The sequence below is a fragment of the Eubalaena glacialis genome, chromosome 5, assembly GCF_028564815.1.
Source record: "Eubalaena glacialis isolate mEubGla1 chromosome 5, mEubGla1.1.hap2.+ XY, whole genome shotgun sequence".
In the NCBI taxonomy this organism is placed as follows: domain Eukaryota; kingdom Metazoa; phylum Chordata; class Mammalia; order Artiodactyla; family Balaenidae; genus Eubalaena; species Eubalaena glacialis.
The window spans coordinates 95405719-95433656 of record NC_083720.1 but is presented as its reverse complement, the minus strand read 5'-3'; the positions used below and the strand labels follow the sequence as shown (position 1 = coordinate 95433656).

At 43.6% G+C, this 27938-nt stretch overlaps 1 protein-coding gene across 3 annotated transcripts in view; it reads right to left on the bottom strand.

Annotated features, from left to right (window-relative positions):
* SEPTIN11 (septin 11) overlaps window positions 1–22099 on the bottom strand; it is a 90270-nt gene extending 68171 nt beyond the window's left edge. For all 3 annotated transcript variants that reach the window (XM_061192388.1, XM_061192386.1, XM_061192385.1), the window contains exon 1: window positions 21928–22099. In XM_061192388.1, coding sequence (XP_061048371.1) covers window positions 21928–21954 — 27 coding nt within the window. In that variant the 5' untranslated portion in view covers window positions 21955–22099. The remainder of the gene's footprint in view (window positions 1–21927) is intronic.
* Between the last annotated feature and the right edge of the window lie 5839 nt (window positions 22100–27938).

The window sequence follows — 27938 nt, the reverse complement described above, 5'->3', positions numbered from 1 at the left end:
CTGGTACTATTTACTTACCAGCTATGTGACTTTGGGCAAGTTATTTAACCTTCTTGAGCCTGTTTTCTCATTCGGAAAATGGCATAATAATAACACCTGCTCATAAGTTTATCGACCAAATGAGATGATGCACATAAAGCGCTTAGACACACTGCCTGCTGTATAGTGAGTGTTCAGTATTATTACTCATTATTACCGATAAAATACTTTGATCTATAAACCTGGAAATAACCCAGTTGAAAGGAATGTTAAAATGGGATCTCTCCCCCCCAAACAACACATTTCTAACTCAAAGACCCAATCACTAACTCAAGGCTTCCCTTGCTTGTCCTCCATCTAGCTCAGCGTGTACTCAACTGCTAATTACAAGTTAGGTGTTAATTATCTCCTAAAAGTCTCTTCAAATCACAGAGCATTAAATGCCTGTGCCCCTCTAAAGGGGCTGGATCCTTGAGCTCCTTTTCACATCTTGGGTTCCAAGCTCTTCCCTTTCTGTCTCCTCTTTGAGTTGTTTCTAATTTATTAGTTCAGGACATCTCCCACTGGATGAATGGACTCTGTTTCTTAACAGCTCCTACATTCTTGTCTTCTGTAAATTACTGAGCAAAAGACAAAACAGTTGTTAAACATAATTAAATGAATTTCAGGGAAAAGGGAGCTTGATTTCCAAAACAAGACACCAAAATACAAACCAAAAAGAAGATGGTGCAGTTAAAGCTTCTATATAACAAGACACCAAAAACAAAAGTAAAGAAACATGGCAGACTGAGAGAAAATTATTTGCACATAAAAAAAGGACGAATGTCGGGCTTCCCTGGTGGCGCAGTGGTTAAGAATCCTCCTGCCAAAAACACAAAAAGAATCTGCCTGCCAATGCAGGGGACACGGGTTCGAGCCCTGGTCCGGGAAGATCCCACATGCCTCAGAGCAACTAAGCCCGTGCACCACAACTACTGAGCTTGCGCTCTAGAGCCCACGAGCCACAACTACTGAGCCTGCACGCCACAACTACTGAGCCCGCGTGCCTAGAGCCCATGCTCTGCAACAAGAGAAGCCACTGCAAGGAGAAGCCCACGCACCATAATGAAGAGTAGCCCCCGCTCACCACAACTACAGAAAGCCCACGTGCAGCAATGAAGACCCAATGCAGCCAAAACTAAATAAATAAAATAAATTTAAAAAAAAAAAAAAAAGGACGAATGTCAACAGGACAGAGAGAAACAGCCCAACTTGGGGGTAGAGGAGTGGAAAGGCAAGGAGGTGAGTAAGTCATTAACAGAGAAATAAAACAAATGGCCAATAGCCACAAGAAAAGATGTCCAACCTCACTACAATCACGGTAGTTGAATATCATAACCACCTAGAGGTGGTTGTGTCTTGAGGAGCCATTGGCCATCTTTACTTAAGAATTACTTAAGAAAAGTAATTTATGTCCCCATATTTTATTTTATTTTATTTATTTATTTTTATTTTATGTATTTATTTTTGGCTGCGTTGGGTCTTCGTTGCTGCATGTGGGCTTTCTCTAGCTGCGGTGAGCGGGGCTACTCTTCGTTGCGGCGCGCGGGCTTCTCATTGCAGTGGCTTCTCTTGTTGAGGAGCACGGGCTCTAGGTGCGCGGCCTTCAGTAGTTGTGGCGCACAGGCTTAGTTGCTCCACAGCACGTGGGATCTTCCCGGACCAGGGATCGAACCTGTGTCCCCTGCATTGGCAGGTGGATTCTTAACCACTGCGCCACCAGGGAAGTCCCATGTCCCCATATTTTAAAAGGCCTATTTTTTACACACCGTGTGAAGCTGGACAGAAAAGAGGCACTGTGACAACCACCTGGCATTTCACACCCAGACCCTCACTGGCTCATTCTGATCTTCTTCTAAGATGAGCAGTGTTACCGCTGAATAACCCCGAAGTTCTATCCATTTTCAGATGGTTTTCTTTTTTCCAAGCAAATACAACCCCTTCTAAAAAGCTCATAAAAGTCTTGGCACATTCATAGGTGTTGTGCTGCACTGAGCCAACATTCAAAAATCATAACTAAACTATTTAGCTGAAACATACACTGCAATATTCTGTTCCAGAACAACACATAAAATGATTTAAAATTTTAAAGTAATTAGTGTTACCTTTCAGCAGCATACATTTGAGGCAGGTCTGCATGAAGTTGGTGGTGCCATTTTTAATTTAATATTTAAATATCAGTACCTTAAATGATAGGCTTGGAAAAAAATCTCTCTAATTAATACAAAAAATAAAGCAGCACGGAAGAGTGTCACAAGCATTGGCTGCAAGTCAGTCGGGAATAAAAATTCCAGCTCTGCCACCTTTGAGCTCAATTACTTTGGGGCAGGTGACTTCTAAGTCTCTTTTCCTTTCACTGAAAAGTACATATGTCTATATCATAGGTTTGTGACAGTTTTTCCACAGAGACAATAGGAAGCATCTGGTATACTCTTGCCCACTTTAAGCAATTCTACAGTAAACAAGATTTAAAATGTTTTTCCCTATCTATTCATCGTCAATTCCGCTAGCCATTTAAGGATGTTTATTTAAGAAACACATATAGATTTCATATATAAACTTTAAAAAGTGTAAATATTTACTGTCCTGATGAATTCTGTAGCCTCACTTCCACAGGACAAAGACAACTATGAATAACCACTTCACATGCTATTATTTCTAGAACTTTCACCTGGCAGCTCTCTGGAAGATAGATAATAAGTAATGAAAGTGAAAATACTGAAAGCAGCCCACCAACTCCGACACAGAAGAGCTTCAGGGATCATTGCTATTCATACAATTTCAATAATTAGGAAAAATACGCCCAGGGGAAGGCCCTGAGTACAGCATCAAAGAGAACCACCTGTACCATTTACTGAGGCTGCCTCACCCAGTCACTCTGCAATATTTTCTGATGGGCAGGAGTAAATTATATCATGCTCTGTCAACTCCAACTGGTACAGCCTGAGCAACCCAGGGCTGAGAAAAATTGAGCTGAGACAAGAAACAGGTGAAGTGAAAATTAAAACCTTCAGCCTGCTGCATTTGTGTTCACTTCTCAGCCCTCCACAGCTCCCTGCTGTCAGGTGCTCAGCCATTACATAAAGATAACGGAGAATTCCTGGGGAAAATTGAGCAGATTGTTAAATTCTTTGTTCCGTAGCCTCCTTCTAGGATGTTCTGCCACAGTAATTTTTACTGATTAAGTCCTACATTAGGCAGAAGCCTGGGCCTGTTACTGCTGACTTATTTTTGAAGCATTTATTGAGGAACTCCTTTGGGCCAGGCACTATTCTATACTGTATTTAAGATACAAAAGAGAATAAGGCATGAAAACCATTATGGTACAACAAAATATCTGCTTATTACAGGAGCCCAAGATAAGTGGGACTTCAGAAAACAAGTCCTCCCAACTCTGCCTGGGCGAGAGGAAAGCTAAAAGGCCTGGAGAGTCTCGCAGGATGAGTAGGTGTAGAGGGTGGAAGAAGCCAGGAGAAGGGCATTTCTGTGATGTGCAAAGACTGAGTTTGCATGGAGATGTGCTCAGGACCCAGCAATAGCTTCATAGGGATTATGGGAGGAAAGACATCCAGTCACGAAGAGCATGCCACCCTGGGGAGGCGAGCCTGCATCCCAAAGAGAACAGAGTATGGAAGGGCAGCTTTGCAGAAATAATTTAAGAGATGCAGCCTCTCCAGTACCTTTTTCCTTTGGAAAACGTTTTATACCAATAAAAGGGTCCCTTAGTTCTACAGCTCATGTACAAGTATTATGAAATGCTTTAAGAACTGGAGTAAAGCACAGATTTTAAACCAACAGTCAAAAAGGGCTGAAATGTCAGAAGTGAATCTCTAACTAACCCTCTGGTTCAGAGGAGTACAGAAAAATCCCATTTCCAAGTTGCTCTTTGTGGTGGCTCTTTCGTTGTATTTATTCAGTTGCGGTGCACTCTGATCTTTATGAACCATGAAGTTGGTAGAGTTTGGCTTTCTCCTATTGATTGGATCTTGGGTGGATTTCTTTTTTTTTTAATTTCTTAAGATGCCTAAAGTCAAAAGATTTTCAGACCTCTATTTGGTCAGAAGTCTGAAATATTATTGAGATCACAACATCTCTCAAATAAAATTTTCAGAGTTAAGCTTAAATGTCTCTTATTTTATACTTATTTTCCGAATCTACAAAATGCTAAAATGCCACTTGTTTAACAAAAGTCGAATTGACAAAGCCAATACTCAGTGGATTCGATTTAGGAAACTAGCGGAAGAAAAGGTCTAAAGTTTACAACATTGCTTTCTGTGGGCCCACTCACCACCGCCCCCCCCCACCACTACCACTGCCAAATCAGAATTAGGATTCAATTACAATAACAGGGCAATGTTTCCAAAAGTCTCAGATCCTCAATACAAGTTGTAACATTAATATAACTGCATATCAAACTATCTTGCTGGGGTCTTCCCTGGTGGCGCAGTGGTTAAGAATCCGCCTGCCAATGCAGGGGACACGGGTTCGAGCCCTGGTCCGGAAAGATCCCACATGCCACGGAACAACTAAGCCCATTCGCCACAACTACTGAGCCTGCGCTCTGGAGCCCGCGAGCCACAACTACTGAAGCCCGCGTGCCTAGAGCCCATGCTCCACAATAAGAGAAGCCACCACAACGAAGAGTAGCCCCCGCTCGCTGCAAGTAGAGAAAGCCCATGCGCAGCAATGAAGACCCAACGCAGCCAAAAATAAATTCAAAAAATAAATTCAAAAAAAAAAAAAAACTATCTTGCTGTTGACCAAGACTTCCATTCCAACTGGCTTCTGTTGGCCTGAACAACTAAAAACAAATCCAGCATCTGACTTTAGCTGGGTAGTCTTTTCTTCAAGGCAAGGGAGGCTTTTCAAGCCAAAGGTAACATGTGGAAGGAAGACTGTTCCACGTGTGCACATGGAGCTTTCAATCCCACATTTCTTAGTAAAAGTACCCCAGCAGAACAGTGTTTGAGCAGGATAAACTGAGAAGGGTTGAGTGGTCAGTGACCATGTAAAACGCTAAGGATGTTTTTAGAGGACTAGGAAGATACCCCAGTACAGCTGACCCTTGAACAACACAGGGGTTAATCCTCGTACAATGTGTAGTCAGCCCTGCATGCCAGTGGTTTCTCTGCATCCTTGGATTCAACCAACCACAGACGTAGTACTGTAGTATTTGCTATTGAAAAATATCCACTTCTAAGTGGACCTGTGCAGTTCAAACCTCTGTTGTTCAAGGGTCAACTGTACTTACTACCCTTTTGCTCGAGCTACTATCTTGAACCATGTGAAACTAGCATTTCCGTAGTTCAGAAACAGCTGAAATCAACTAGTTCATGTGGTTGAACCCACCACTAGGAAATTCTGCAGAATTAAAGGTAATGCCACATTTTTCTTTCGATGATCTAACTGGTTTTTTGCTTCTTATACCCATTATGGAAGAGTAGACTTTTGGAAAGAAGGGTATCAAGACTCACAAAAAACCACAGAAACTTTACCAATAAAAACATTCTAACAATCGGAAAGACAACCTCCTCGCAAGTTGTTTTCTAAATGTTCTGTTCACCAAACATCTGCTTTTGTTTGTTTGTTTGTTTGTTTTCCAAGACTCTCTAACTGTCACAAATAGTTCCTGGAAGATACATTTTCCTACAGGCAGGGAGAGGAAAAGAAGGGAGGAGGCTGGGTTCCTGCCAGGCAGGGAAGGGTGAATGGGGGATTTCAGTCTCAGCTGAACTCAGGCCTCAGGTCCCCGTCTCAAAGGCAGGCCCTGATGAGATGACCTCTAAATTCCCTCCCAGCTCCAGCACTCACAGTTTACTGGAATTTGGTAACAGCCCTTATTCTACCTATATCCACTTGCATTTTACATCATCCTACTGCCAAACTCATAATTTCACAGCCTGTAAGAAACAGCCATTAACTGTCATTGGATCTCAACCAAAAAGGAAGAAAACAAAAAAAAAACCCAACCCCATTCACTATATATAGCACATGTTTTTGCAGAGGGATATTTACATTGGATACCACACACTCATGAATCCCTCCCGCTCTCTCTGCTGTGGGTCCTAGTCACGCCACACAACTCCGGTTCTATTTCTCCCAATGTGATCAAACCTGTTTGGAGATATCCTGTGAAGGAAACAACTTACAAGTTTTGGTGCTGCCCTCGAACAATCTAGACACTTTCATACCGGAGTTCAAGGCACTGCTTCTGTTTTAAAAAACCAGCGTATTTTCCACACAAAGCGCTGTAATTGCTCAAATGTTAAAGCATTCTAAAAGGCATACCAAAACAAAATAAAATTTAAAAACTTTAATGAGTTCTTTATTCAAATACAAGAAAAATAAATGAATCATTTCCAGGGGATATCAGACTGCATACTGGCAGACTCAGCCCATGAGCGTGTGTGTATGTGGCCCACACAGTATTTTTAAAATATTTGATTTCGTTGCCAACATTTTCAGACGGGGAAATTTCACCTCAAACTCTAAATGTCCGTCTTCTCTTGAAAAACTATGGCACCACTAACACCCTTATTTCAACAGCCAGAATCAAGAGGTGGCACGTGCTTGCCCGTTTATAGCAGTTTAACTAGAAGAATCTGAGAGTTGTCCCTTTTGGTACTTTTTTCCCCTCAAATAAATGAGCCAAATAATGAAGCTCACCCTGGTCAAAGACAGTCTGACATATTTCTCTCCCTTACTATCTTACCATGCCATAAATAATTCACTCCGGAACCAAGCTGAGGCCTATCAAAGATCGCTAGATTGCTAGTAAACCATGGCTCATTAACTATTTTAAAGAGAACACATATGGTAAACTTCTATTTCTTACTAGTGTTATGGTTACATCAAGTTTAACATTTTTCTAAAAGTAATTAAGTGTAAGAATGCTTAATTGAGATCTAGATTATATGAATTTATTTTCTTTTTCAAGATGTGTTATTGCTAGATTTAAATTTCATCTAATATAAAAGCTTTTCAAAATCTATAAACTTAATACATTAAAAAAGAAAAAAACCTGCTACTCACACTAATCTTGTGCCCTCTTTACTGAAAATAGTTGCTATAGTCTCCTAATCAGGTCACAGTCATTTTTAAAGCCTTAATAGTTTCTTGTCTCTATCCTGCATGAAAAGGACAGAGCAACTGACTTGACAAAACATTTCCCTAAATCTTCTTGCCCTACCATGGATTCAACTATCTCTTGTCAAGTGGAGATAAGAAGGCTCATTTCAAGGGAGTATTATTTGTAAAAATGGCGTAAATCTTGACTCCTGGTAACATTTATACGTAGGGTGTTAACCAACTATTCACTATCTCCACAAACCATGGGATAAAAACAAACTGCAACGTAGATGATGAGATTAGACAAAGCTCTTCCCTCCCTCCCAGGAATGTAGTTAACAAAAGACCAAGGGAACACAAAGGGCAGGCTTTTAGAGACTTGACCCTGGAAAAGGAACAGCATCCTGTTGCAACCATAGGCTTGCAGTTGTTCAGAATGTTGCTAAAAATTTTAATAGCTCTTCTTCTAAAGCATATTATCTTTCTCCATCAATAGGACAGCTGAGCCAAGGTCTGGGAGCATTTCTGATGATACAAGATCCTTTACCATCACAAATTCATTCCCCTTAAATCCTGAGAGCCTAAGTATAGCGTTCCAAATTTAGAATATACATATTCTGCACACTATCATAAGGGAAGAAAATCATTATTAGCCTCTAAATTGAACTACAAAAGCACAGCAACAATTCTTGTTTTACGTAGTAGAGGAAAACTGCACTTTTAAATATCATTGATGCAAGCACTATTTCCTTCAATGTGTCCACATGACCAAAATGTGCTTGCTACAAGGGTTTCTTTTATAAACAGAAATGTAAAAAACAAACAGGCATTTCCTATAATACTCTCCACCAGTAACAGGCATCAATTCTCAGCCCCAAATATAAAATTTCATAAATGACTTCTTTATACTGTTAATTACAAAAAACATTTCCCTCCAACAAGAGTACCTGCAAAACTGCAAGTAGACTTAGAAATAATGTATCTGCTCTAAAAGAGATCATAAGAATCTGCCATTGTTAGGACTTCCCTGGTGGCGCAGTGGTTAAGAATCCGCCTGCTAATGCAGGGGACATGGGTTCGAGCCCTGGTCTGGGAAGATCCCACATGCTGCAGAGCAACTAACCCCATGCGCCACAACTACTGAGCCTGCGCTCTAGAGCCCCTGAGCCACAACTACTGAAGCCCGCGTGCAGCAATGAAGACCCAACGCAGCCAAAAATTAATTAATTAACTAATTTTAAAAAAGGAATCTGCCATTTTAAAAAGTAGGTAGGAGTGACTTAGCGCTGCAAGCTTTAACTCAGTTGATCTGGCAAGTGTGGTGTGACAGAAAGCTCTGGACTCAACGTGAGCTCCAATCAAGCTACCACTCTCTGAAACCAAGTGTTGGGAGAAGACGGCGCTGAAGAGAAAGATCTTCAGCTTGCTTTCCACCTTTTTACAGATCCTATGACTCTACAGCACTGTTGGCATTCAATTAAGCTCGATGATAAATATCGCATATGAATAATGTTTGAATGTTTAAATTATCCATGAACTCAAAGTTCACTATAAGCACAGCTAAATGAAGCCTGGTACAGTGACTGTTCCATCTCTGGGCTCAAGCTTGGCTTCTTATGATGATGATGGTGATGAAATATTTCAAGCAAACAAAACATAGCACATCTGTATACTCATTACCTACCTTTGTCAAACCATAACTTTTCCCATCTCTATACTTCAAGTCTTTTTTTTTTTTAATCACCAATACATTTGAAGATCCCCGAGTACCTCTCTCTAATACCATTCCTCTCCTTCCCCCAGATCACCATCTTAGCTTTTAAAACAAAATGAGATCAGACTGTCCTGGAATTTACTTCAAAATAATTTGGGGGGTTGACGGGTAGGGAAGAGAAGAGGTTAGAGAAAAGGGAAAACAGATGACATAAGATTGGCCTGGGTGATGAGAGAATGTTATAATGAACATCTCCATCCCTACTCTGTGTATGTTTGATATTTTTCTCAATAAAAAAATTTTCTAAAAAATGAGAAAGATATCAGATTGTAAATACCTCTAGACTACACTCCTAAAGCTTCACTATTCAGTATGATAGCCACTAGCCACATGCAGCTATTTAAACTTAAATGCAAATTAATTAAAGATAAAAAATTTAATTCTACGGTTGCACCAGCCACATTTCAAGTGTTCAACGGCTACATACGGCTAGCAGCTACCATACTGATCAATGTAGTGGTAGAACATTTCCATCGTCACAGAAAGTTCTACCTGACAGCACTGTTCTGCAGCCTTGGGTGTTATCTCCATTTGGTAAGAAGAGGTATAACCAACAGTCAGAAGACTTGGCCTTAAGATCATCAAGTATGAGTCCTGATCCATCAAATAGGGGCTGACGGTCTTGGGTCAAGAATAATATCTAATCGGGGCTTCCCTGGTGGCACAGTGGTTAAGAATCCACCTGCCAATGCAGGGGACATGGGTTCAAGCCCTGGTCCAGGAAGATCCCACATGCTGCATAGCAACTAAGCCCGTGTGCCGCAACTACTGAGCCTGCACTCTAGAGCCTGCGAGCCACAACTACTGAAGCCTGTGCTATAGAGCCCACGAGCCACAGCTACTGAAGCCCAGGTGCCACAACTACTGAAGCCTGCGCACCTAGAGCCCGTGCTCCGCAAGAGAAGCCACCACAATGAGAAGCCCTCGTACCACAACGAAGAGTAACCCCTGCTCGCTGCAACTAGGGAAAGCCCGTGCGCAGCAGCGAAGACCCAACACAGCCAAAAATAAATAAATAAAATCTATATACATAAAAAAAAGAATAATATCTAATCAAACTTCCGTACAACGTTATTTCAAAAATCAACTTTTACCCACTGAAGTCTTATCACAGGAAAAATGTGTGGAATTGCACAACTTCAATTAGGACACGACTGCTGTGTGTGCAATAAGTTTAGTGGCAAAGCCAATGTGCAAATTAGCAACAACATTTCAAATGTGTATTTAAAGACCAAAAAAACCTGAAAAATGATTCCAGTTTTAGTTTGAGAAATGGAGAAATCACACATTTCAGCTTCCAATTTGTTAAGTTTCTTCTCCCACTACCCTTATTTTGGAATAGAAAAACAACTTTCTACTTGTTTTTTTTAACACAATTTTCTCATGGTTGGGATTAAAAATTAAATCAAATTGCTGATGGAAGATTATCCAAGGACGGTTGGAAGGAATGAATGCAAAAGTCCAGACTAACTACTAAGACTATGGTCCAAGCTTTCATCTGCATCTAATGAAGTAATTTCTTCTTCCCAGACAGGGTACATCTTTGAGTAACCCATATCTCTCATGTGCTCATGTATCTCAAAGAGAAAATTAAATGATCACTAAAATAACCTCACCTTTCCAAACTGAGATTATTTTGCTCCCCAAATCGTATTTCCCTTTATTCTGGACTAACCTAAAAGAAACTGATGGAACAGGTAAATTTTCTAATGTCCTTTCACCTCTTTCAAATCAGATTTAAAAAACAAAAACAAAAAACCAACATTGATAACCATTTACATCAGGTGTAAAAGAAAGTAAATCATGTCAAGTGAGTTAACTCTTCCAGAGACATTCGCATCTAACCCAGGAAAAACCAGTAATTCTCAACTTTTTTCCCCATCTACCATATGTGTTAGAATATGGGAATGGGGAAGTTGGGAGGAATGGTGGTTATGTACTAGTCCCTTTATCCAAAGCTATTAGGAGCAGGATTGGATAATTTATCTTAAAAAGCATTTAAAGACTAGGATTTTAAAAACAATCGTTATAACCTAAACATTTTATTTTACCTTAAAACATATAAACATACATTCATTGACCAATTTTTTTGACAAAAGGCCAAGGTTTTTTTCCATCATAATGAGTTAGAGAAATTCCATTTAGAGGTGTCTTTCTGGAACAAATCCATAAGCATCATCTATGATTTCCAGTTTGTTTCTCAAGTGGAGTCAGAATTTTGAAACATTTTCAATGTAATCTGAATTCAGACTCTTTTAGATTCTTACAATTTTTTTCTCCAACTTAATCATATTAAATTCACAGCAGTTTTACTTTAGCAAAATTCTCACCTTTACTAAATCTTTCTATTTTTGCACTTATATTTCATAGATTTACATAATATTAAATTATGCACGTATGATGATTACTACAACTGGCATAAGTGGGTTTGGAAACAAACAATTGACCCAGTAAGCATGGGTACTGGCTTACTGATCCAGTAGGCATGGTAGGTACAGAAATGCCCACGTGCCCTAGAATAGAATACTAGTCTACTAGTCAAAGCATTTGGCATGCCGTGGCAGTCACTATGTTTTGAAGAGAGAACGGGACATACAAACTAATCTGCTAGAAATTTTGAAAACATCCCCTCCAGACTCTGATACAATTTGTCAATTCCCTTTGTTGTGCCTTTTTCCTCCTTACCTTAAACCAAAAGAATAAATCTCTAATGTTAGCCTAGAAGGAAATAAAGTTGAGGTTATCTTTCTAGCACTCAAATTACATTATAAAATGAAAAGAGAAGGGAAATAAAACGGGCCCTACTTTTCTGAATTCGGAACCGAGTTCCTGACACTTACTATCTAAGGGAAAAGGGAGGGCTAAATAGTAGTTAGAAGAGCCTGACAAGACGCTGCCACCCACCCCCCCAAAATCATGGAACTTGTGCATTACCTGAGTCTCAGACTTTTTCCTCAACTGAACTGCAGGCTTCTTGAGAGCATGAGCTAGACCTTATACTCATGTCCCCTGCATTAGCAGGTGGATTCTTTTTTTTTTTTTTTTTAATTTTATTTCTAGAGTCACTAATTTTGGGGGGTTTTTCTTTGTGTTTTTTAATTTATTTTATGGCTGTGTTGGGTCTTCATTTCTGTGCGAGGGCTCTCACTAGTTGCGGCAAGTGGGGGCCACTCTTCATCGCGGTGCACGGGCCTCTCACTGTCGCAGCCTCTCTTGTTGCGGAGCACAGGCTCCAGACGCGCAGGCTCAATAATTGTGGCTCACGGGCCTAGCCGCTCCGCGGCATGTGGGATCTTCCCAGACCACGGCTCGAACCCGTGTCCCCTGCATTGGCAGGCAGATTCTCAACCACTGCGCCACCAGGGAAGCCCACAGGCGGATTCTTAACCACTGCACCACCAGGGAAATCCCTCTGAGTCTAGTTTTTACAGCAGTTTGAAGTCTGTCCTCCAGTAAATAGCAAAAACCTGATAAAAGATCAGTTTGTTCTGAACCTATTTTTTTGATGTCCAGAGTAATCTGGTATGTTACAAAAGCAACATGCAGGCTCCCTCATCTGCATAAGGCAAAAGAAGAGCCCCAAACCAGGAAACAAGGTGTTTTCACGTGGGTTTCCCCAAAATGCAGGGGCCTGAGACAAGGGTTTGCATGCATGCAGCTAATGTGAAAGTGATCCAGAGGAACAGGAGTGGGGACTGGGAAAAGTTTAACAGCGAAAGAGGAAAGCTATCCTAAAGGATGGACCAATCACCCCTGAGGGCTGGGGCCCGTGTGGACCCTCTGACTGTGCCTCAGAATTGTCCAACTTAGTGACAAAAGAGAGAAGTATTTATCCACCAGCTTCTATCCCCCAGCAGTCAGAGGTGAGCCATGTAATGGTAACTCCCTTGGACATCCGATATGTACATAGGTCAGAACAGCGAAGTAGAACACTACAGCCGAGAAGCCTGGGGCACAAAGCTGTAGAGATGAGGTCTACACCCGCCAGAGGTTAGCACAGCACAGCTGGAATAAAAGGGTGGACTGAGAGGAGGGGAGCCGGTACACGCGGATCCAAGGACCAGTTTCAACTCCTTCAGTCAAATGTCTCTTGGGCTGTGGGGTCTGTGCACAGCGCCAGCCCCTCCCTTAAGCCTGTCAGTTAGGGCTAAGAGTGCATGAATGTGGTCAAGGTTATCAGAACATATTGCTTACGGTAACGAGGCTTTTTTAAACATTCACAACTAGATTTGATCATTCCTCTTTATTTAAAAAAAGTAACTTGGGGCGGGAGGTGCACCAGAACACTATGTGGGTGGCCCATAAGTGTGGTAGGCATTAATGCTGCTGGAATTCAAAGACAGAAAAGTCACCAAAACCTGGGTTGGTGAATGGAGGCTTCAAGGAGCGGGTATGTTGGATCTGTGCCCCAAAAGTGTGCCCTGACAAGAAAAAGGGAAGAGTGCACATTTCAGGTGTGTGAGCAAGGGAAGGGGCAAATGCTTGCCTCCTACTGGGTAGAGTGGGGGGGGTGGGGAGGTGGTAGTTCTGCTTTGAGCCCAGCCTTACGTATAAAGCAGTTATTATTTCAGAATTCGTCTGCCTTTTACTGAGGACGAATGTTTCATGCATCATTGTAAGCACCTGGTGTAATAACTCATTTAATCCTGTAAACCTTTGAAGAAGGTACTGTAATTATTTTACAGATGAGGAATGTGAGGTACACAAGGTGAGTAACTTGTCTAAGGTCACAAAGGTGGTCAAATAGCAGAGGTGATACACTAGGAGGCCAGCAGTCTGGCTCTAGAGCCCACATTCTCAACCAAAACGCTACATACAGCCCTCTATCGCTATCTGCAGGGACCGCATCAGCGGTTGCCTGAATTCAGATATGGAGGGCCAACAATACTAGGCCATTTTATATAAGGGACTTGAGCATCTGCAGATATTGGTATCCGTGGAGATCCTGGAACCAGTCCCTGCAGATACTGAGGGATGACTGTACTAGTACCTCTCAGCAGAGAGAAAACAAAGCACAGAAAAGAAGGGTGTCATAGATGCATCTGCATTGAGGAACAGACAGGGCTGGGAAAAGACTGATTTGGAAGCATCCTAAGGGAAATAATTCTATCAAGCAGTTGGAAGCCCTAATAGCCTCAAAACCATTTCCCAGAGAGTACAATCCCAGAGTTGGGGCCACCAGAGACTAGCACAGAAGGTCTTTGAGAAGGTCACCACTCATCCCTTATTTGGTGACGGTGCTATTGGAAGCTCATTGTGAAAGAATAGGAATAATCATACTGTCTGCCTTCAGTTCATTCTGGCTGCTTAAACACACACAGACACTCTTTCTCCCTCTCTCATCATCCTACCATGTCCAGCTAGAATCAGAGTAGGACAAATAGACTGAGAAAAATCATTACAGACAGGGAGACAATATTACAAAATAATAAAGACCCTTGGGGGCTTCCCTGGTGGCGCAGTGGTTGAGAATCTGCCTGCCGATGCAGGGGACACGGGTTCGAGCCCTGGTCTGGGAGGATCCCACATGCCGCGGACCAGCTGGGCCCGTGAGCCACAATTGCTGAGCCTGCGCGTCTGGAGCCTGTGCTCTGCAACGAGAGAGGCCACGACAGTGAGAGGTCCGCGCACCACGTTGAAGAGTGGCCCCCGCTCGCCGCAACTAGAGAAAGCCCTCGCACAGAAACGAAGACCCAACACAGCCAAAAATAAATAAATAAATAAAAATTGAAAAAAAAAAAAAAAGACCCTTGGCTCTCTAGCAGATGCCCTGACTAGGAAGCTATGGTGAACTCTCACTATTCAACACAATCACTGGTTCTCCCTAGGGGAGGGTTTACTTCCCCATCCCATCCAGCTTGGCCAAGTGACTGGCAGAGCCATTCTCTGCAGGATTATACATCTCCATCCTGTTGAATTTAGGAGTAACCATTTATTTTGGTCAATGATGTTCATGTGGAAGTGACCCACCCAAGAGCTTGAAAAGTCAGTTCAGGGTTCAGCATGCCTCTTCTTCCTCTGCCACCAGATTGACAATGTCCAGAGAGAGGACAGAACATTCCCTCAGCCTGGGTCCTAGGGTCAATTCAGCATGGAGCGGATGGAACAGACAAGGACCCTGTGTGAGAAATAAACCTTTGCTGTGTAAGCCACCAGATCCTGGAACCAATTTGTTACCTCAACATAATTTAGTCTAACTGACCAATACAAATGGTAGGTCTGTATGCACATTAGTCTAAGAACCGTTGGTTCCAAAGCCAAGCTCTCCCACTAATTGGCTGTACCAGATTAGATAAGTGACAACTCCTTCGTGCCTCAGTTTTCTTGCCTGTATTACTTCTCAGAAATTTTGAGGATAAAGAGAGATAATTGTCCTGACAGTAACTTAAATAGAAAAAACTTAAAAATCAAGATGCTGCACAGGTTTCCAATACCTCACAAAGAAGCTGTGAGTCAAGCCTTTTCCTTCCAACAGCAGGTCTGAGTAAATTTAATGGGCACCCTTAATGAGATTCATGAAGTTTATATTGGCATGAAAACGGTACACAAAGGGAGATGAATGAAAAAGGATAAGTCTTAACAGAACCCCGGCTTTTAAAAGACTCTCCTCCTGTTTTCATAGGATCCAGTGGGTTTTTAGTTTTCTTTATGGACAACACCAACTGGCACTTGCAGTCCAAGGTGGGAGGAGTCCTAGCATTCTACCCCAGCCTCACCCTTCAGGACTCAATTGCTTTGGTGTGTAAGGAAGTAAGACTTTAGTTCTACATCTTGAGGAAGAGCTCAATACAGAAAACTAGGCAGAGGAAGGCCTGGTGATGTTGTCACTCCTCTCTGTGCCTTTCCTCAGTCTTTACTTCCTCTGTTCTTTAAGGGCTTGATTCGGCCATGAAAGAAATCAACTCCCCGAGCCTCCCCTGAAACCTGAAGAATTAGTGCTCTGAAGATTTTCAGTGTCTTCCATCAACCAAGTCTAAGAATCTGGGATATCCTACGTTGTGGGTCGGGTGGATAGCATATAAAATATTTAAAGAGCTACGTAGTAAGTACGCATGTCTTAAAGAATGCACTGCAAAAGTGATGTGGTCTCTTCCCACCACCTTCTCAGCCTCACGTCCATCCCCTCTACCCCATCCTGAATGCTGATGCCCCTGCTACACTGGATTCCCTTAAGAGGCTCTGCCTCACCTCAGAGCTTTGCACATGCTGTTCCCTTGGCTGGGAACACTTTTCCCTAGCCACCGCCCCACCTCACTTTCCTTGCTGAGACCTAGTGCTTGCTCACCCTTCAGAGAAATTTGATGAGCATCAAGGACAGCATCTGAAGGACTTACGTCATAACCTCAGCACCTACACAAAGAAAGTGCACAAGAAGTATCTGATAAAGCAGATGGATTAGGAAGCCAAGAATGACTACTGATGCATTAGGGTGTTGAGAGTTGTTTTGTTTTTCCATTTCTAACCTATCTATATTATTGTAATTCTACTTCTACAAGAAAAAATAATTAGAAAGTAAGAAAATCATAAATTCTTCCCAAAGGAATGTTACTTAATTATCAAAAACAGACACAATTCCCACAAGGACTCAGAGGCAAAAAATATACAAATCAATTTTCACTGCAAAGTAAAGGATCTGTTACAGTGGAGGAATACTGGACTGAATGTCAATATTATGACATAGTATGAGTGTGTTTCGTGTTTGGTAATTGCAATCATTGTTGCTTTTATTGTGGTCATCCATTTACAATGCTTGGTGTCAGTTTATTTATCTCTTGTAAAAATAAAATACAGTGTGTGTGTGTGAAAAAATAAACAAACAACAGACACATTTTATGTTAGGTATATTTTCACAACAATTTTAAAAATTAAAAAAAAAAAAAAAAAGCAGGAACCAAGCTCCCCCTTGTTGGACACCAAAGATGTTCTTTTGGAGCATGAAGCCATTCCTACCTCTCCACCCCAGCCTGGTCTCTGAGTCAACACATCACACTCCATCCCACAGGGTCCTAGTTCGGCAGGTGGACTGAACGCATCCACACAACTCAACTTCCTGCATCCTTTGACTTGAGCGATGCACTCACTCTCACTGGCACGGATCCTGAAAAGGTGTTTCTAATGCCTTGGCTCTGGTCACATCAGGCCACAGACTCCTGATTTCTACCTCAGGCCAGGCGTGAGACAATGCATACTGGATTTTTAGATCACCAGCATTCTTTTTAGAAATCTGTCTGTTTCACCTTAGCCCAAGTCTTGTTTCTATGTTCAACAGCAGCTGCATTGATGGGCTGCCAGAAGGCCTGAGTGGATGGGAGAGGTATTGTTTAGTTGAAAGGGGGTTTTCTGTCAATCTGGATTAAAACAAACTAACTAAAAAAACAAAACAAAGGGGGTATCAATTATATTGTAAAGTAGTTCTCTTTGGGAAAAAGGATTGAAGCTTTAGATCTACTGGGTCTTTGTTTAAATAATCATTCAGCTTGGCTGACCCCAGTTGAGACAGTTTAGCTAAGGCTATGAAAGACAGTTCCCAATAAATGATAAAATCCAAGAGCAACCCCTACCCTCCCCCCCAACCAAGTTTAAGGCCCTATAAAGACAAACACAGGCACAGAAAACCCTGATTGTAGCTTGCTCCACAGGGAGCCTAAATCCGAAGATCATCATCAGCTGTGGCATCATCAGTGGTAATCAACACTGGGTCTTTTGGTAATCAATCAAAGCAGGCCATCCAAATCATTCATTCCTTTGTCTGGACACAGACATAGCGTGGCCCCTGTGAAAGCACTAAGCATCTGTTTCCTCGATTATATGAATGTCCAAATAGTCAGACGGAGTACTCCCAGGCACACAGTTTGGTTTCTTAGTAGCAGTTTCTATGGTATAGGTTATGCTTGCTGTAAACCTCAAAAAGTTGATAAGAATAATCTAAGAACTGTTACATCAGGACGATGGGATATGAGTAGTTTTCATCTTTTAATCAATTCCTTGGGTCAGTTTTTCATCGTGATGTAGACACATCATTTTTAAAGAAGATATTTTAGAAGACAGAAAAATAATCTACAGCTTTCAAAAGATTTAATCCTTCTCCAGGTCCAAAAGCCACAGCCCTCCATGTAGGGGCCACATCCTCAAGTCATAGAAATGGCAATTTTACAACAAGGGAAAATAACATTTCGTTGTCAGTCCCCACCCTCCTGCTGAAGACAGACCATATCTTTAGGAACTGCCTATAATGATCCTCGAACAGATAAGATCCTTTACCCACATCATAGCTGTTGACTCAGCAATAGGCACATAATTTCCTTTCTCCCGAAATGGCTTACATACGCTATTGAAGTTTGTTTCTGTAATACACACGGACACTAAATCTCTCAGAAAATAAAAGCTCCAGGTAAGAAGGAATTTCTCTGTTGTCCACTACTGTATCCCTGGCACCTAGAACAGTACCTGGCACACAGGAGGTGCTCGATAAATAGTGTTAATTAAGCTAATGAATGAACTTGGATTTCCATTCCTTTTGGCGCAGTAGATAAAAGAATAATTAAACTTGTTTCTTGAACGATATCATAGGGGAATCTCCACCACTGGAAAGACTTAAACACTTCTGTTGGGATAATGTAGAAAATATTTCTTTCTGCATTGGGGAGGAGACTGAACCAAATGTCCTCTAAAGTCCCTTTAAACCCCCAGACCTTATAACTTGATGAACACCACTCCTTAAAAGAGAGGATCAGCTACTTAAAGCCTGTTCCCAGGTAGAGTAAATTACCATGCTCTGATGAAAACGAAGATAATAGCGGCCCTGGGACTTGGATGCCAAAATACTAACTCATCCGAAATGTGCACACATCCCTAGGGGAGAAATGCTCTTGCTAATTGTCAGTCACACTCTGGAAACAGCAGATGTGCTTCAGGGGCTTCTGGGAGCCAAGTCCAAAAACCACTCCTGGGAAAATGGAGAAGCTAGGGGTCAAGATTAAAATGGAAATAAACAGTATCACACCAGACTGAAGCTTCTGTTTCCCAGCCAACAACAAATCCACTTAAGAAACATCTGAATTTAGCCTTGAAGTTAAAATGGTTATAACTGAAGATAACCACTTCATAAGACAGAAAATACTGCATTTGATATATAAGGATTTTTGCCCAGTAAAATGTCATATGTACCTGAGGTATCACACTCAGATGTTCAAGTTCAAGAATGTCTGTCTAAAGTTGAGGGCAAGTTATTCTGGTTGAACTTTTCTTCAATCTGAATGAGAGAGGCAGTTAGTAGGGGAAGGAGATATGTTCACGTTTTCCTAAACAAAAAAAATCTAATTCTAAAGGAGTAACTAGGGAAACTCCATTCACAATCAACTTTGGAGTGATTCTTTTCTATCAACACACCCTTCCTTTTTTTTGTTCAAATCATAGGATACTGGAAAAGGAGGGGCAGCGAATTCTACCATGAAGGATCCTGTGTAGAGACCTTGGGGCTGGGTTTGGAGAATCTTCTACATTCACTGGGGTTGTTCTGAAGACCTAACTGCAAACACTACACTTAAAACAGGAACCAAATGAACAGAGTGAAACAGTTCAACAATTCCTTGGAAAATGTATGAAAAGACTTTTTAACTTTGTAGTCAACTCCTGATCACCCCTACCACAACTCGGTCCAAAAAAAAATAGTCTTCTGTTTCCAAACTGTAAGTAACTTAATCTTAATTCTAATGACAACAGGGAATGTGCAGAGAAAGCAGTTAACTCCTCTGTACACACAAACTTTGTAAAATCGCCTCTATTTTTTGAATGAGAGAGGTCTTACACAAGAATTCTGTGCAATTAACCTCACATCTGGTTGGCAGACCTGGTGTTGGACATGACTGTGGCCACACAACTAAATCTTAAATCCACACACTGTTCCTATTTAACTGACATATATGAACTAATTTATAGAAAATGTGCAGCAAATTATTTCTTCCACCTCCCCCATGCCTCAAGAATGCACCAGCAATAGGTGTTACTGAAAGACACCCTGCCCACACACACACAGAACATTTGCATCTAGCCACTGTCCAATTATCCAAAGCAGATATTGTTATTTATCTGAATCTGTGCTGTGTAAATGTGTGTGTGTGTGTGTGTGTGTTGGGGAAGGGGGGTGGGGTAGGGGGGGTGGGAGTGGTAATTTAACCAGATAAACTTGACCTCTCTGGACCTCAATATTCTCACCAGAAAAATAAAGGGATCAGCCCAGAGACTATGCAAATGCCCGCAGTAACAACAATCTATGACCACTAATTATCAAGAGGAGACCTGAATTCTTAAGTGTTTGTCATTAAATATTAGAGTTTAAACTACCTAAAAGACCCACAGTTACACTTCAATATGACCACTGCACATTTTCTGACGGTGGAGAAGGTCTTTGAAAACATCGCGGCAGCTGAACCACCAAACCGGGTTAGAGCACGCTGAAGGACTACGCTAATTATGGGGGAGGGGTGCAAAAAGCGACTGTATCTGGAGGAAGAGTTGGGAGAAGGGCCGGGGGTTTGAGAGCACAGTCTTGCAATTTGCATTTCTGGGCTTGCAGAGCTTCCAGTATCTCCGCGAGACTTTGGTCTGTACCTGCAAGATCTCTCAAGCCACCACCTGCAGCTACACAGTTGTGGGAAGGGGAAGAAGAGGAAGAGAAAAGGAGGCGGTAAAGCGGGAAGAAACTCGCTCAAGGAGCCCACAAAGCCCGTGGGGCGAAAGTGACTTTGAACAGCGACAAGGAAAAGGGGAAAGAGAAAGAAAGAGGACTCCGCCTTTCCCCACCGGCTCTGCTCCTTTCAGTAAAAAGGGAAGGCCGCCACCGCCCCTTGCCTCCGCCTTTCACCCGGGATGCAGAGCCCAGGCTGAAACCGCACCCTTGAAGTCCGGCTGCCCTCGGGCCGGGTCCAGAGTCGCTGAATGAGCTTTGCACCGCCGGAGGCGCGGCCCCTGCCCCGCCGGCAAACTCGGGGACTAAGCATCCCCCTCCCTCCCTCCCCGTCTCCCTCGCCCCGTCCCGGGGGCACCCGATTCTCCACGCACCCGCCATCCCTTCCTCTTCCTCGCGCGCCCGCCTCCCCGGCCCGCCGCCCCCGGCCTTCCAACCGCAGAGCATTTTAAGACTTCCACCCACCCCGACAAGGGGGCCCTTTGAAAACTTTGTGTGTGTATCTAAGGCTTTTGTCCACATCCTGGGCAGGGCCCGGTCACCAGCGTGGGTGCCTGAGGGTGTCCGGGATCTCACAGTGCACTGGGGAAGCCACCACGGAAATCCCACCCCTTTTTTATTTTTTTTTAACACATGAAAGGATGCTCAACATCACTTATCATTAGAGAAGTGCAAATCAAAACTACAATGAGGTATCACCTCACACCGGTCAGAATGGCCAGCATCAAAAAGTCCACAAACAATAAATGCTGGAGAGGGAGTGGAGAAAAGGGAACCCTCTTGCACTGTTGGTGGGAATGTAAATTGATACAGCCACTATGGAGAACAGTATGGAGGTTCCTTAAAAAACTAAAAATAGAACTACCATACAACCCAGCAATCCCACCCCTTTATTTTTGACCCGCTTCTACAACCGCGTGACACAACGCTTGGGTTAACAATTCCCACGCCCTGGTCGCCCCTCTGCGCGGGGGAGCCGGGAGGAAACCGCCCCCCCCCCACACCCGGCGCCTTTCTCGACTGTCACGAGGGGAAAGGTGTGCGCGGGGAGAAGGAGGCAGCCGAGAAACACCGTGGCCAAAAGGATCCTCTTAAAGAAAAAATAGGCGAGGGGTCCTTTTTCTCCCACATCCCGGGAATCGGGGCGCGACGAGGCGATACACTGTTGCATCACGTAGTAGCCGAGCCGCGGGGATCCTCGCCCTCCCCTCAGCCCCAGACACGCGCCCAAATTCATGCACACACCCACAGCTACCGCCGCAGCCGTCCCGAGCCCCCAGCTCCCGGCCCCCAGTATTCCCCGCCGGCCCCCGCCCGCAAGCGGGAACCCCCCCAGCGCCGGAGGAGAAGCGGCCGAGGGAAGCGAGGCCCCAGCACTCACAGATGGTCTCCCCACGGCCACGGCCATCGCGGCTGCTGCTCCAGCTGCGCCTGGGTGCCCTCCGCCAACACTAGCTGCTGCTTGGGCTCCGGCTCCGGCTCGCCTCCCCCGCGCCTCCCTCGCGGCTGCGCTCTGCTAGCGCCCGGCTCCCGCGCGCAACCAGCGGCATCTGCTCCCCCCACCTTCCCCACGCCGCCGCCCCTCCCGCTTTATTAGAACAACATGGCCACCCGCCTGGAAGGGACCATTTGCTTCCCCAGGAAGGGGTGTGAGCCTGCGCGCCCGGGCTGAGGCGGTGGGAGGGAAGATGGTAGGCGGGCGGGCCTCTAGCCCTGGTCGGCAGGCCCAGGCCGCAGAGCTCGCCCTCGTCGAATGTAGCGGGCGGTCCCGAAATGACCGTCTCCCGTGCCACCGAAAGCCCCCAGCCTGTGGGCCGGCCGCCACCCCCGTTCCACCAAGTGCTGGAGTCCGAGTAAAAGCCTGGGCGCGAGGTCCCAGCCCCGGGTCCCGCCACGCGCTTCGCCAAGCTGGTAGCTGGAGCGGCTGCGGAGAGGGAGACCGGACACGGGCGAGACAGGTCCACGGGGACAGCATCTCGCGGAAAGTTAGCCCCAGGCAAGCACGCCCCGCCTGGAGGAACCGGCTTGGAAGGGGAGCGGGCCACTAGGGAGAGCGGTGGGCGACCGAGGTGGGGCTGGGTCGACCCCCGCGAGGGAAGAGTTCTCCTCCACAATTCTTCTCTTCCTAAGGGAGAGATTAAAAGGCAGGCAGCTGGAAGCTGTCACTGTAGCGTGCGGCCGGGTAGGCGACCACAGTGGACAGGAAGAGGCGGTAGAAGTTGCTGCGGCGGACGACTAACCTCAGCCTGCCGCAGAGGAGGAAAAGGACGCCCCCGCCGGAGAACTAAAGCAGCTGTTGACTGCCCTAGAGCGTGGGGGCCGAGGCCTCCCCCGGCTGTAACCCGAGAGCTGGGCACACGTGAGAGCTCAGCCGACTGTTTCTGATCGCTGGAGACTGACCGGACGACCCGGAGGCGGGCGCGCCGGCCTGCGGCTGGGGGGCGCAGCGACGGCGGTAGTCTGTGCGACTCCGAGCGCGTGGGAACGGGAAACTGCTCCGCGGTGGGGAAGGACTTTTCCCGCAGATGGGGGTGTCGCTGCGTGTCTGGATGGAGCGCAGAATGGCAGGGTCCTGGTGCAGGCCGGGTGGCGCGGCACCCCGGCAAGAGCTGGGCGGTGAGGTGTGCGGGAGGTGCTGTAGATTCCCGCGGCCTCTCTTAGGGTCGAGGAAGGAGAGGTCCACGACGACAAGGTGATTGAGGATAGCTCCCGGTCGGGGGCCGGGAACCAGTTGGATCCAAGCGCCGGGAAGGTGTGGTGAGGCGATGAAGGGCTGTCATCAACCCACGGGATTGCGCCCTTAGGGAAAAGCCTGGCCTATTGAATTAGGTGAAAGACAAACCATCTTTTTAGACTGGGGCGCCTCAGCGCCTGACCTGAGACTTAAAGTACCCAGGATTCTCGAGGCCTTGCGTCTGCCGCTCCTGCTGTCTCTGCCCCCGATGGGTTGTAGGATTCAAATACACGCCGCGCCGCCTTTGGCTAAGGGTGGGTGGGCGGGCTCCGGGCGCGCATCCAGCTGCTGCGAAGGAGACGCTGGGTTGCCCCGGGAGCGGTCAAGGGGCTAGGGGCCACCCAAGCTGAATTACACCCGCAGCATCCTGGTGGGACCGCCAGGAATGAGAATACGATGAAAGTACGCACAGTGAAAGAAAGATGAGGGGCTCTTCAGCCTGTGGCCCAGACCCTCAGAGCACTAACCTCTTAAGTTTGGACCAGTTTCTACCCCTAGACTTAAAATCTTTTGAAGACAAGGACCACCATTTTACGTCAAGCATGCATTAGGCACTCTGTAAGCGTTGAGTTACGATTACCAGGTGCGTGCGTGCTATGAAAAGGGAAGGGGAAAGAAATACTTCGGTCTGCAGCTCTCTGGATATGGACATTTTTTCCCTTCTCCCAGAGAGAGGATTACACAGCGGCACTGCCCATGGACAAGAGGTCTCAGGTAAACCCTATGAAAAGACAGCTCCACGGGCTGCCAACCGGATAAGGGCAGTTACAAACCAACTCTCCATTTTATGTTACATTGACCAGACCAAACTGCAGGATTTTATTCATTATTTTTAATTTTATTTACTTATATTGTTTGCAAATGCTTATGTTGAAAACAGCTGATTAGTTTTTAAGAATGTGAACTCCCTACCATTGTTGGTAGGTTATTTTATTTACGCTCATCACAAAAGCTTAAAGTCACTTATTCCAACATCTCATCTGTTTGAGGAAACCCTTTTAGGATAAAATCATCAGTTTACCCAGCTTCTGCCTGGTTTTTTTCACTGACTAGGAGCAGTGCCTTAAATTCCCCCTCTCGTTTTTTTTGGCAGGTAGGCATATATATATATATATATATATATATATATATAAAATAAATATACAATTTAAATCCTTTCAACCAAGGAAGGCTATTTCAGAATTTCAGTTCTCATTTTGAAGTTAAGTATCATTCTACAACCAGACGACCTAGATTCAAAATCCTGGCTTTACTATTGATACTTCACAGCTGTATGACCTTGGGCAAATTACTTAACCTTTCAGTGCTTCAATTATCTCATCTTTAAAACCTGTTTAGTAATAGCTCCTCCCTAATAGAATTGCTAAGAGATTAGATTACCTTTTAATTCTGCCCAGCACTGTGCTAGGAACTAAAAAAAATTTTTACTGAGGATGCCTCTCTGACACAGTCTGCTGAGAGACAGATGTTTAAACAACTCTGATAAATAGGCCAAATCTTAGAAAAGATGTATGAATTATGGGATTTCAATGCACAGTAGAAGGAGCTATTCACTGCCTGTCAGAACAGGAAAGGCTTCATCAAAGAGTTGGAGGAGGGGCGAGAGCAAGGAAGACATTCCAAACAAGGGAAGAGAATGAGCAAAGATTCAGTGGTTTCAAAGGTAATGATGCTATGGGAAGGATAGGTAATTTGGCATAGCTACTATGTAGCAGCCTTAGAGGGAGGCTGGTAGAGTGGGGAGAACACGGCACTTGGACTCCAGATTATCACTTATCAGCTTTGTGACATGGAGCACGTTAGCCTTTCTTTGTCTCATTTTTTTCCTACTGCAAAATAGGGTAGTAATCGTGAGTTCTGATGGACGATATCCATGTTCCTGCCCACAGGAGAACCTGAACTTAAAGGGCTTTCTTTCCCTTAGATTCAGTTAGTTGAGTTCAGGCAATGGGGAACAACAGCAATACAACAAAGAGTCTGGGTATTTATTCCCCAACGTTTCAAGTTTCAAGTTTCTTCTGTCTGTTTCATTTAGTCCCATCTGGATCAACAAGAGTGGATATTGGTTGGTAGGTATGATAAATTTTGGCAGATTATGTTCCATGCCTCATTATTATACTCTGCTATAAAATGTATATAACATTGTTATAACACTGTTATACTCTGTTATATTCTGTTATACCAGAGTCGGCCATTGCATAGCTGCATCCTTATTCATCCACAGTGAAAACCATGGGCTTGGAAGTCAGGACAATTGGATTCATGTTCCTTCACTTCCAAATACCATAAGCTATGCAACTTTCAAAACTGATATATTAGTTTGAGTATAGGCTAAGTTGCTGTAATAGAGATACCTCAAAACTCAGTGGCCAAAAAGGTATTCATTTCTCGCTCATGAAATGGTCCAGGAGGTGGTGAGCAGTCCAGAGAGACCTGTTAGCTATGCTTCTTAAGGTCATCCAAGAGTCCATGTTCCTTGTTGCTATCTTCTTGCTGCATCAACGTCTGATTGTTATCTCATCTGCTCTGATCAAAGCTGGTTCACCAACACCATATCCATGGTCTATCCCATGGGAAGGGTGAAGAAGAGGAAGTGGAAGGAAAACAATTTCCTTTTAAGAAAGTGACATGAGCATAGCCATGTCACATCTGCTTACAGTCCACTGCAAAGAGTCACATGAACATATTTAGTTGCAGGGGTAGCTAGAATTTGTCATCTCTTATATAGTGCCAATATGCCCTACTAAAACTTGGGAGGAGGATCCTATTTATAAAAGGAAAGAATGAGAGGTGGATACTGGGGGAAAATCAGCAATCTCAGAGGTAATATATTTACATGGATAAAAAATTAAAAAAATAATGAAGTATTACAGAATGAATGAGTATAGAATGAAGTCTCCCACCTTTTTCATGATCTGTAAAGTCCCCACCCCTCTCCTCAAGAAGTAAATACTTTATTAGTATCTTGTGTATCTTTCCAGAGTTTCCTTAAGCAACTTCAAGCAAATATATATATATATGTTCTTATTTCCTACCCTACTCCATTTTTTATCAACACATAAAAGAAAAACATACTATGTATATCATTCTACACCTTGTCTTATTTAACAATGTATTTTGCACATCCTTTTATATAAGTGTATAGTTATCTTCCTCATTCTTTTATACTACTGCCTAGTATTTTTTTAATATAAATTTATTTATTTATTTATTTTTGGCTGCATTGGGTCTTTGTTGCTGCGCACGGGCTTTCTCTAGTTGTGGCGAGCAGGGGCTCTTCTTTGTTGTGGTGTGTGGTCTTCTCATTGTGATGGCTTCTCTTGTTCTGGAGCACGGGTGCTAGGCGCGCGGGCTTCAGTAGTTGTGGCACGTGGGCTCTAAAGCGCTGGCTCAGTAGTTGTGGCACATGGGCTTAGTTGCTCCACGGCATGTGGGATCTTCCTGGACCAGGGCTCAAACCCGTGTCCCCTGCATTGGCAGGCGGATTCTTAACCACTGTGCCACCAGGGAAGTCCCTGCCTAATATTTTTAATGATGTATTGTTATCTACGTAACAGTCCCATTGGTAAATTCAGGGTTGTTGCTAATCTTTGCCATTACAAACAATGCTGCAGTAATAACTTTGTGCTTGTCATTTTGAACACGTGAAATCGTATCTGTAAGATACATTTCCAGAAGCAAGATTAGCCAATCATATGATATTGAGCCAGTCTTTTGATCTCTTTGAGTCCCATTTTCTTATAAAATGAAGCTCACATTTACCTCATAGATATGGTCATTATGATACTGAAATAAATAAAAATTACTGTACAATGCTATCAAAAACATAAAATAGAGATATATTTATCAAAATATGTCCAAAATATGTCCAAAATCTGTACTGTAAAAACTACAAAACACTGCTGAAAGAAAAGAAACCTAAATGGAGAGATATACCATGTTCATGGATTATAAGGCTCAATATTTTTAAAATATACAATAATTCTCCCTGAATCAATCTATAGATACAATGTAATCCCAATTGAAATCCCACGGAGTTTTTTTAAAATAGCAATTGACAACCTAATTCTGACAGTTATGCAGAAACTGTTTTAGGATAGCTAAAACAGTTTTGAAAAAGAAGAGCAAAGTTGGAGAACTTAAACTACCTGATTTCAAGACTTTCTGAAAAACTATAACAATTAAGACATTGTTGAATTGGCCAAAGTACAGTCATATAGTCCTTTGAAAGCGTATAGAGCGCCCATACCTGTATGGTCAACTGATTTTTGACAAAGGTGCCAGGGTAGTTTTGTGTGAAAGGATAGCCTTTTCAATAAATCATACCGGAACCATTGGATATCTATATAGAAAAAAAGAACCTCAACGCTTATTTCACTTATACACAAAGACTGAATCCAAATGGATCAGTCTATATGTAAACACTAAAACAGTGACACTTCTAGAAAAAAAATAGGAAAAATCTTAATGACTTTGAGTTAGGCAATGATTTCTTAGAGGGGACACAGAAAGCACTACCTGACTGGACATCAACAAAACTCAAACTTTTGCTCCTTAAAAGACATGTTAAGAAAATGAAACAGCAAGCCACAGACTGGGAAAATTCTGCAACACTGGCAAAAAAAATTTTTTTTTAAATGGGCAAAATATGTGAACAC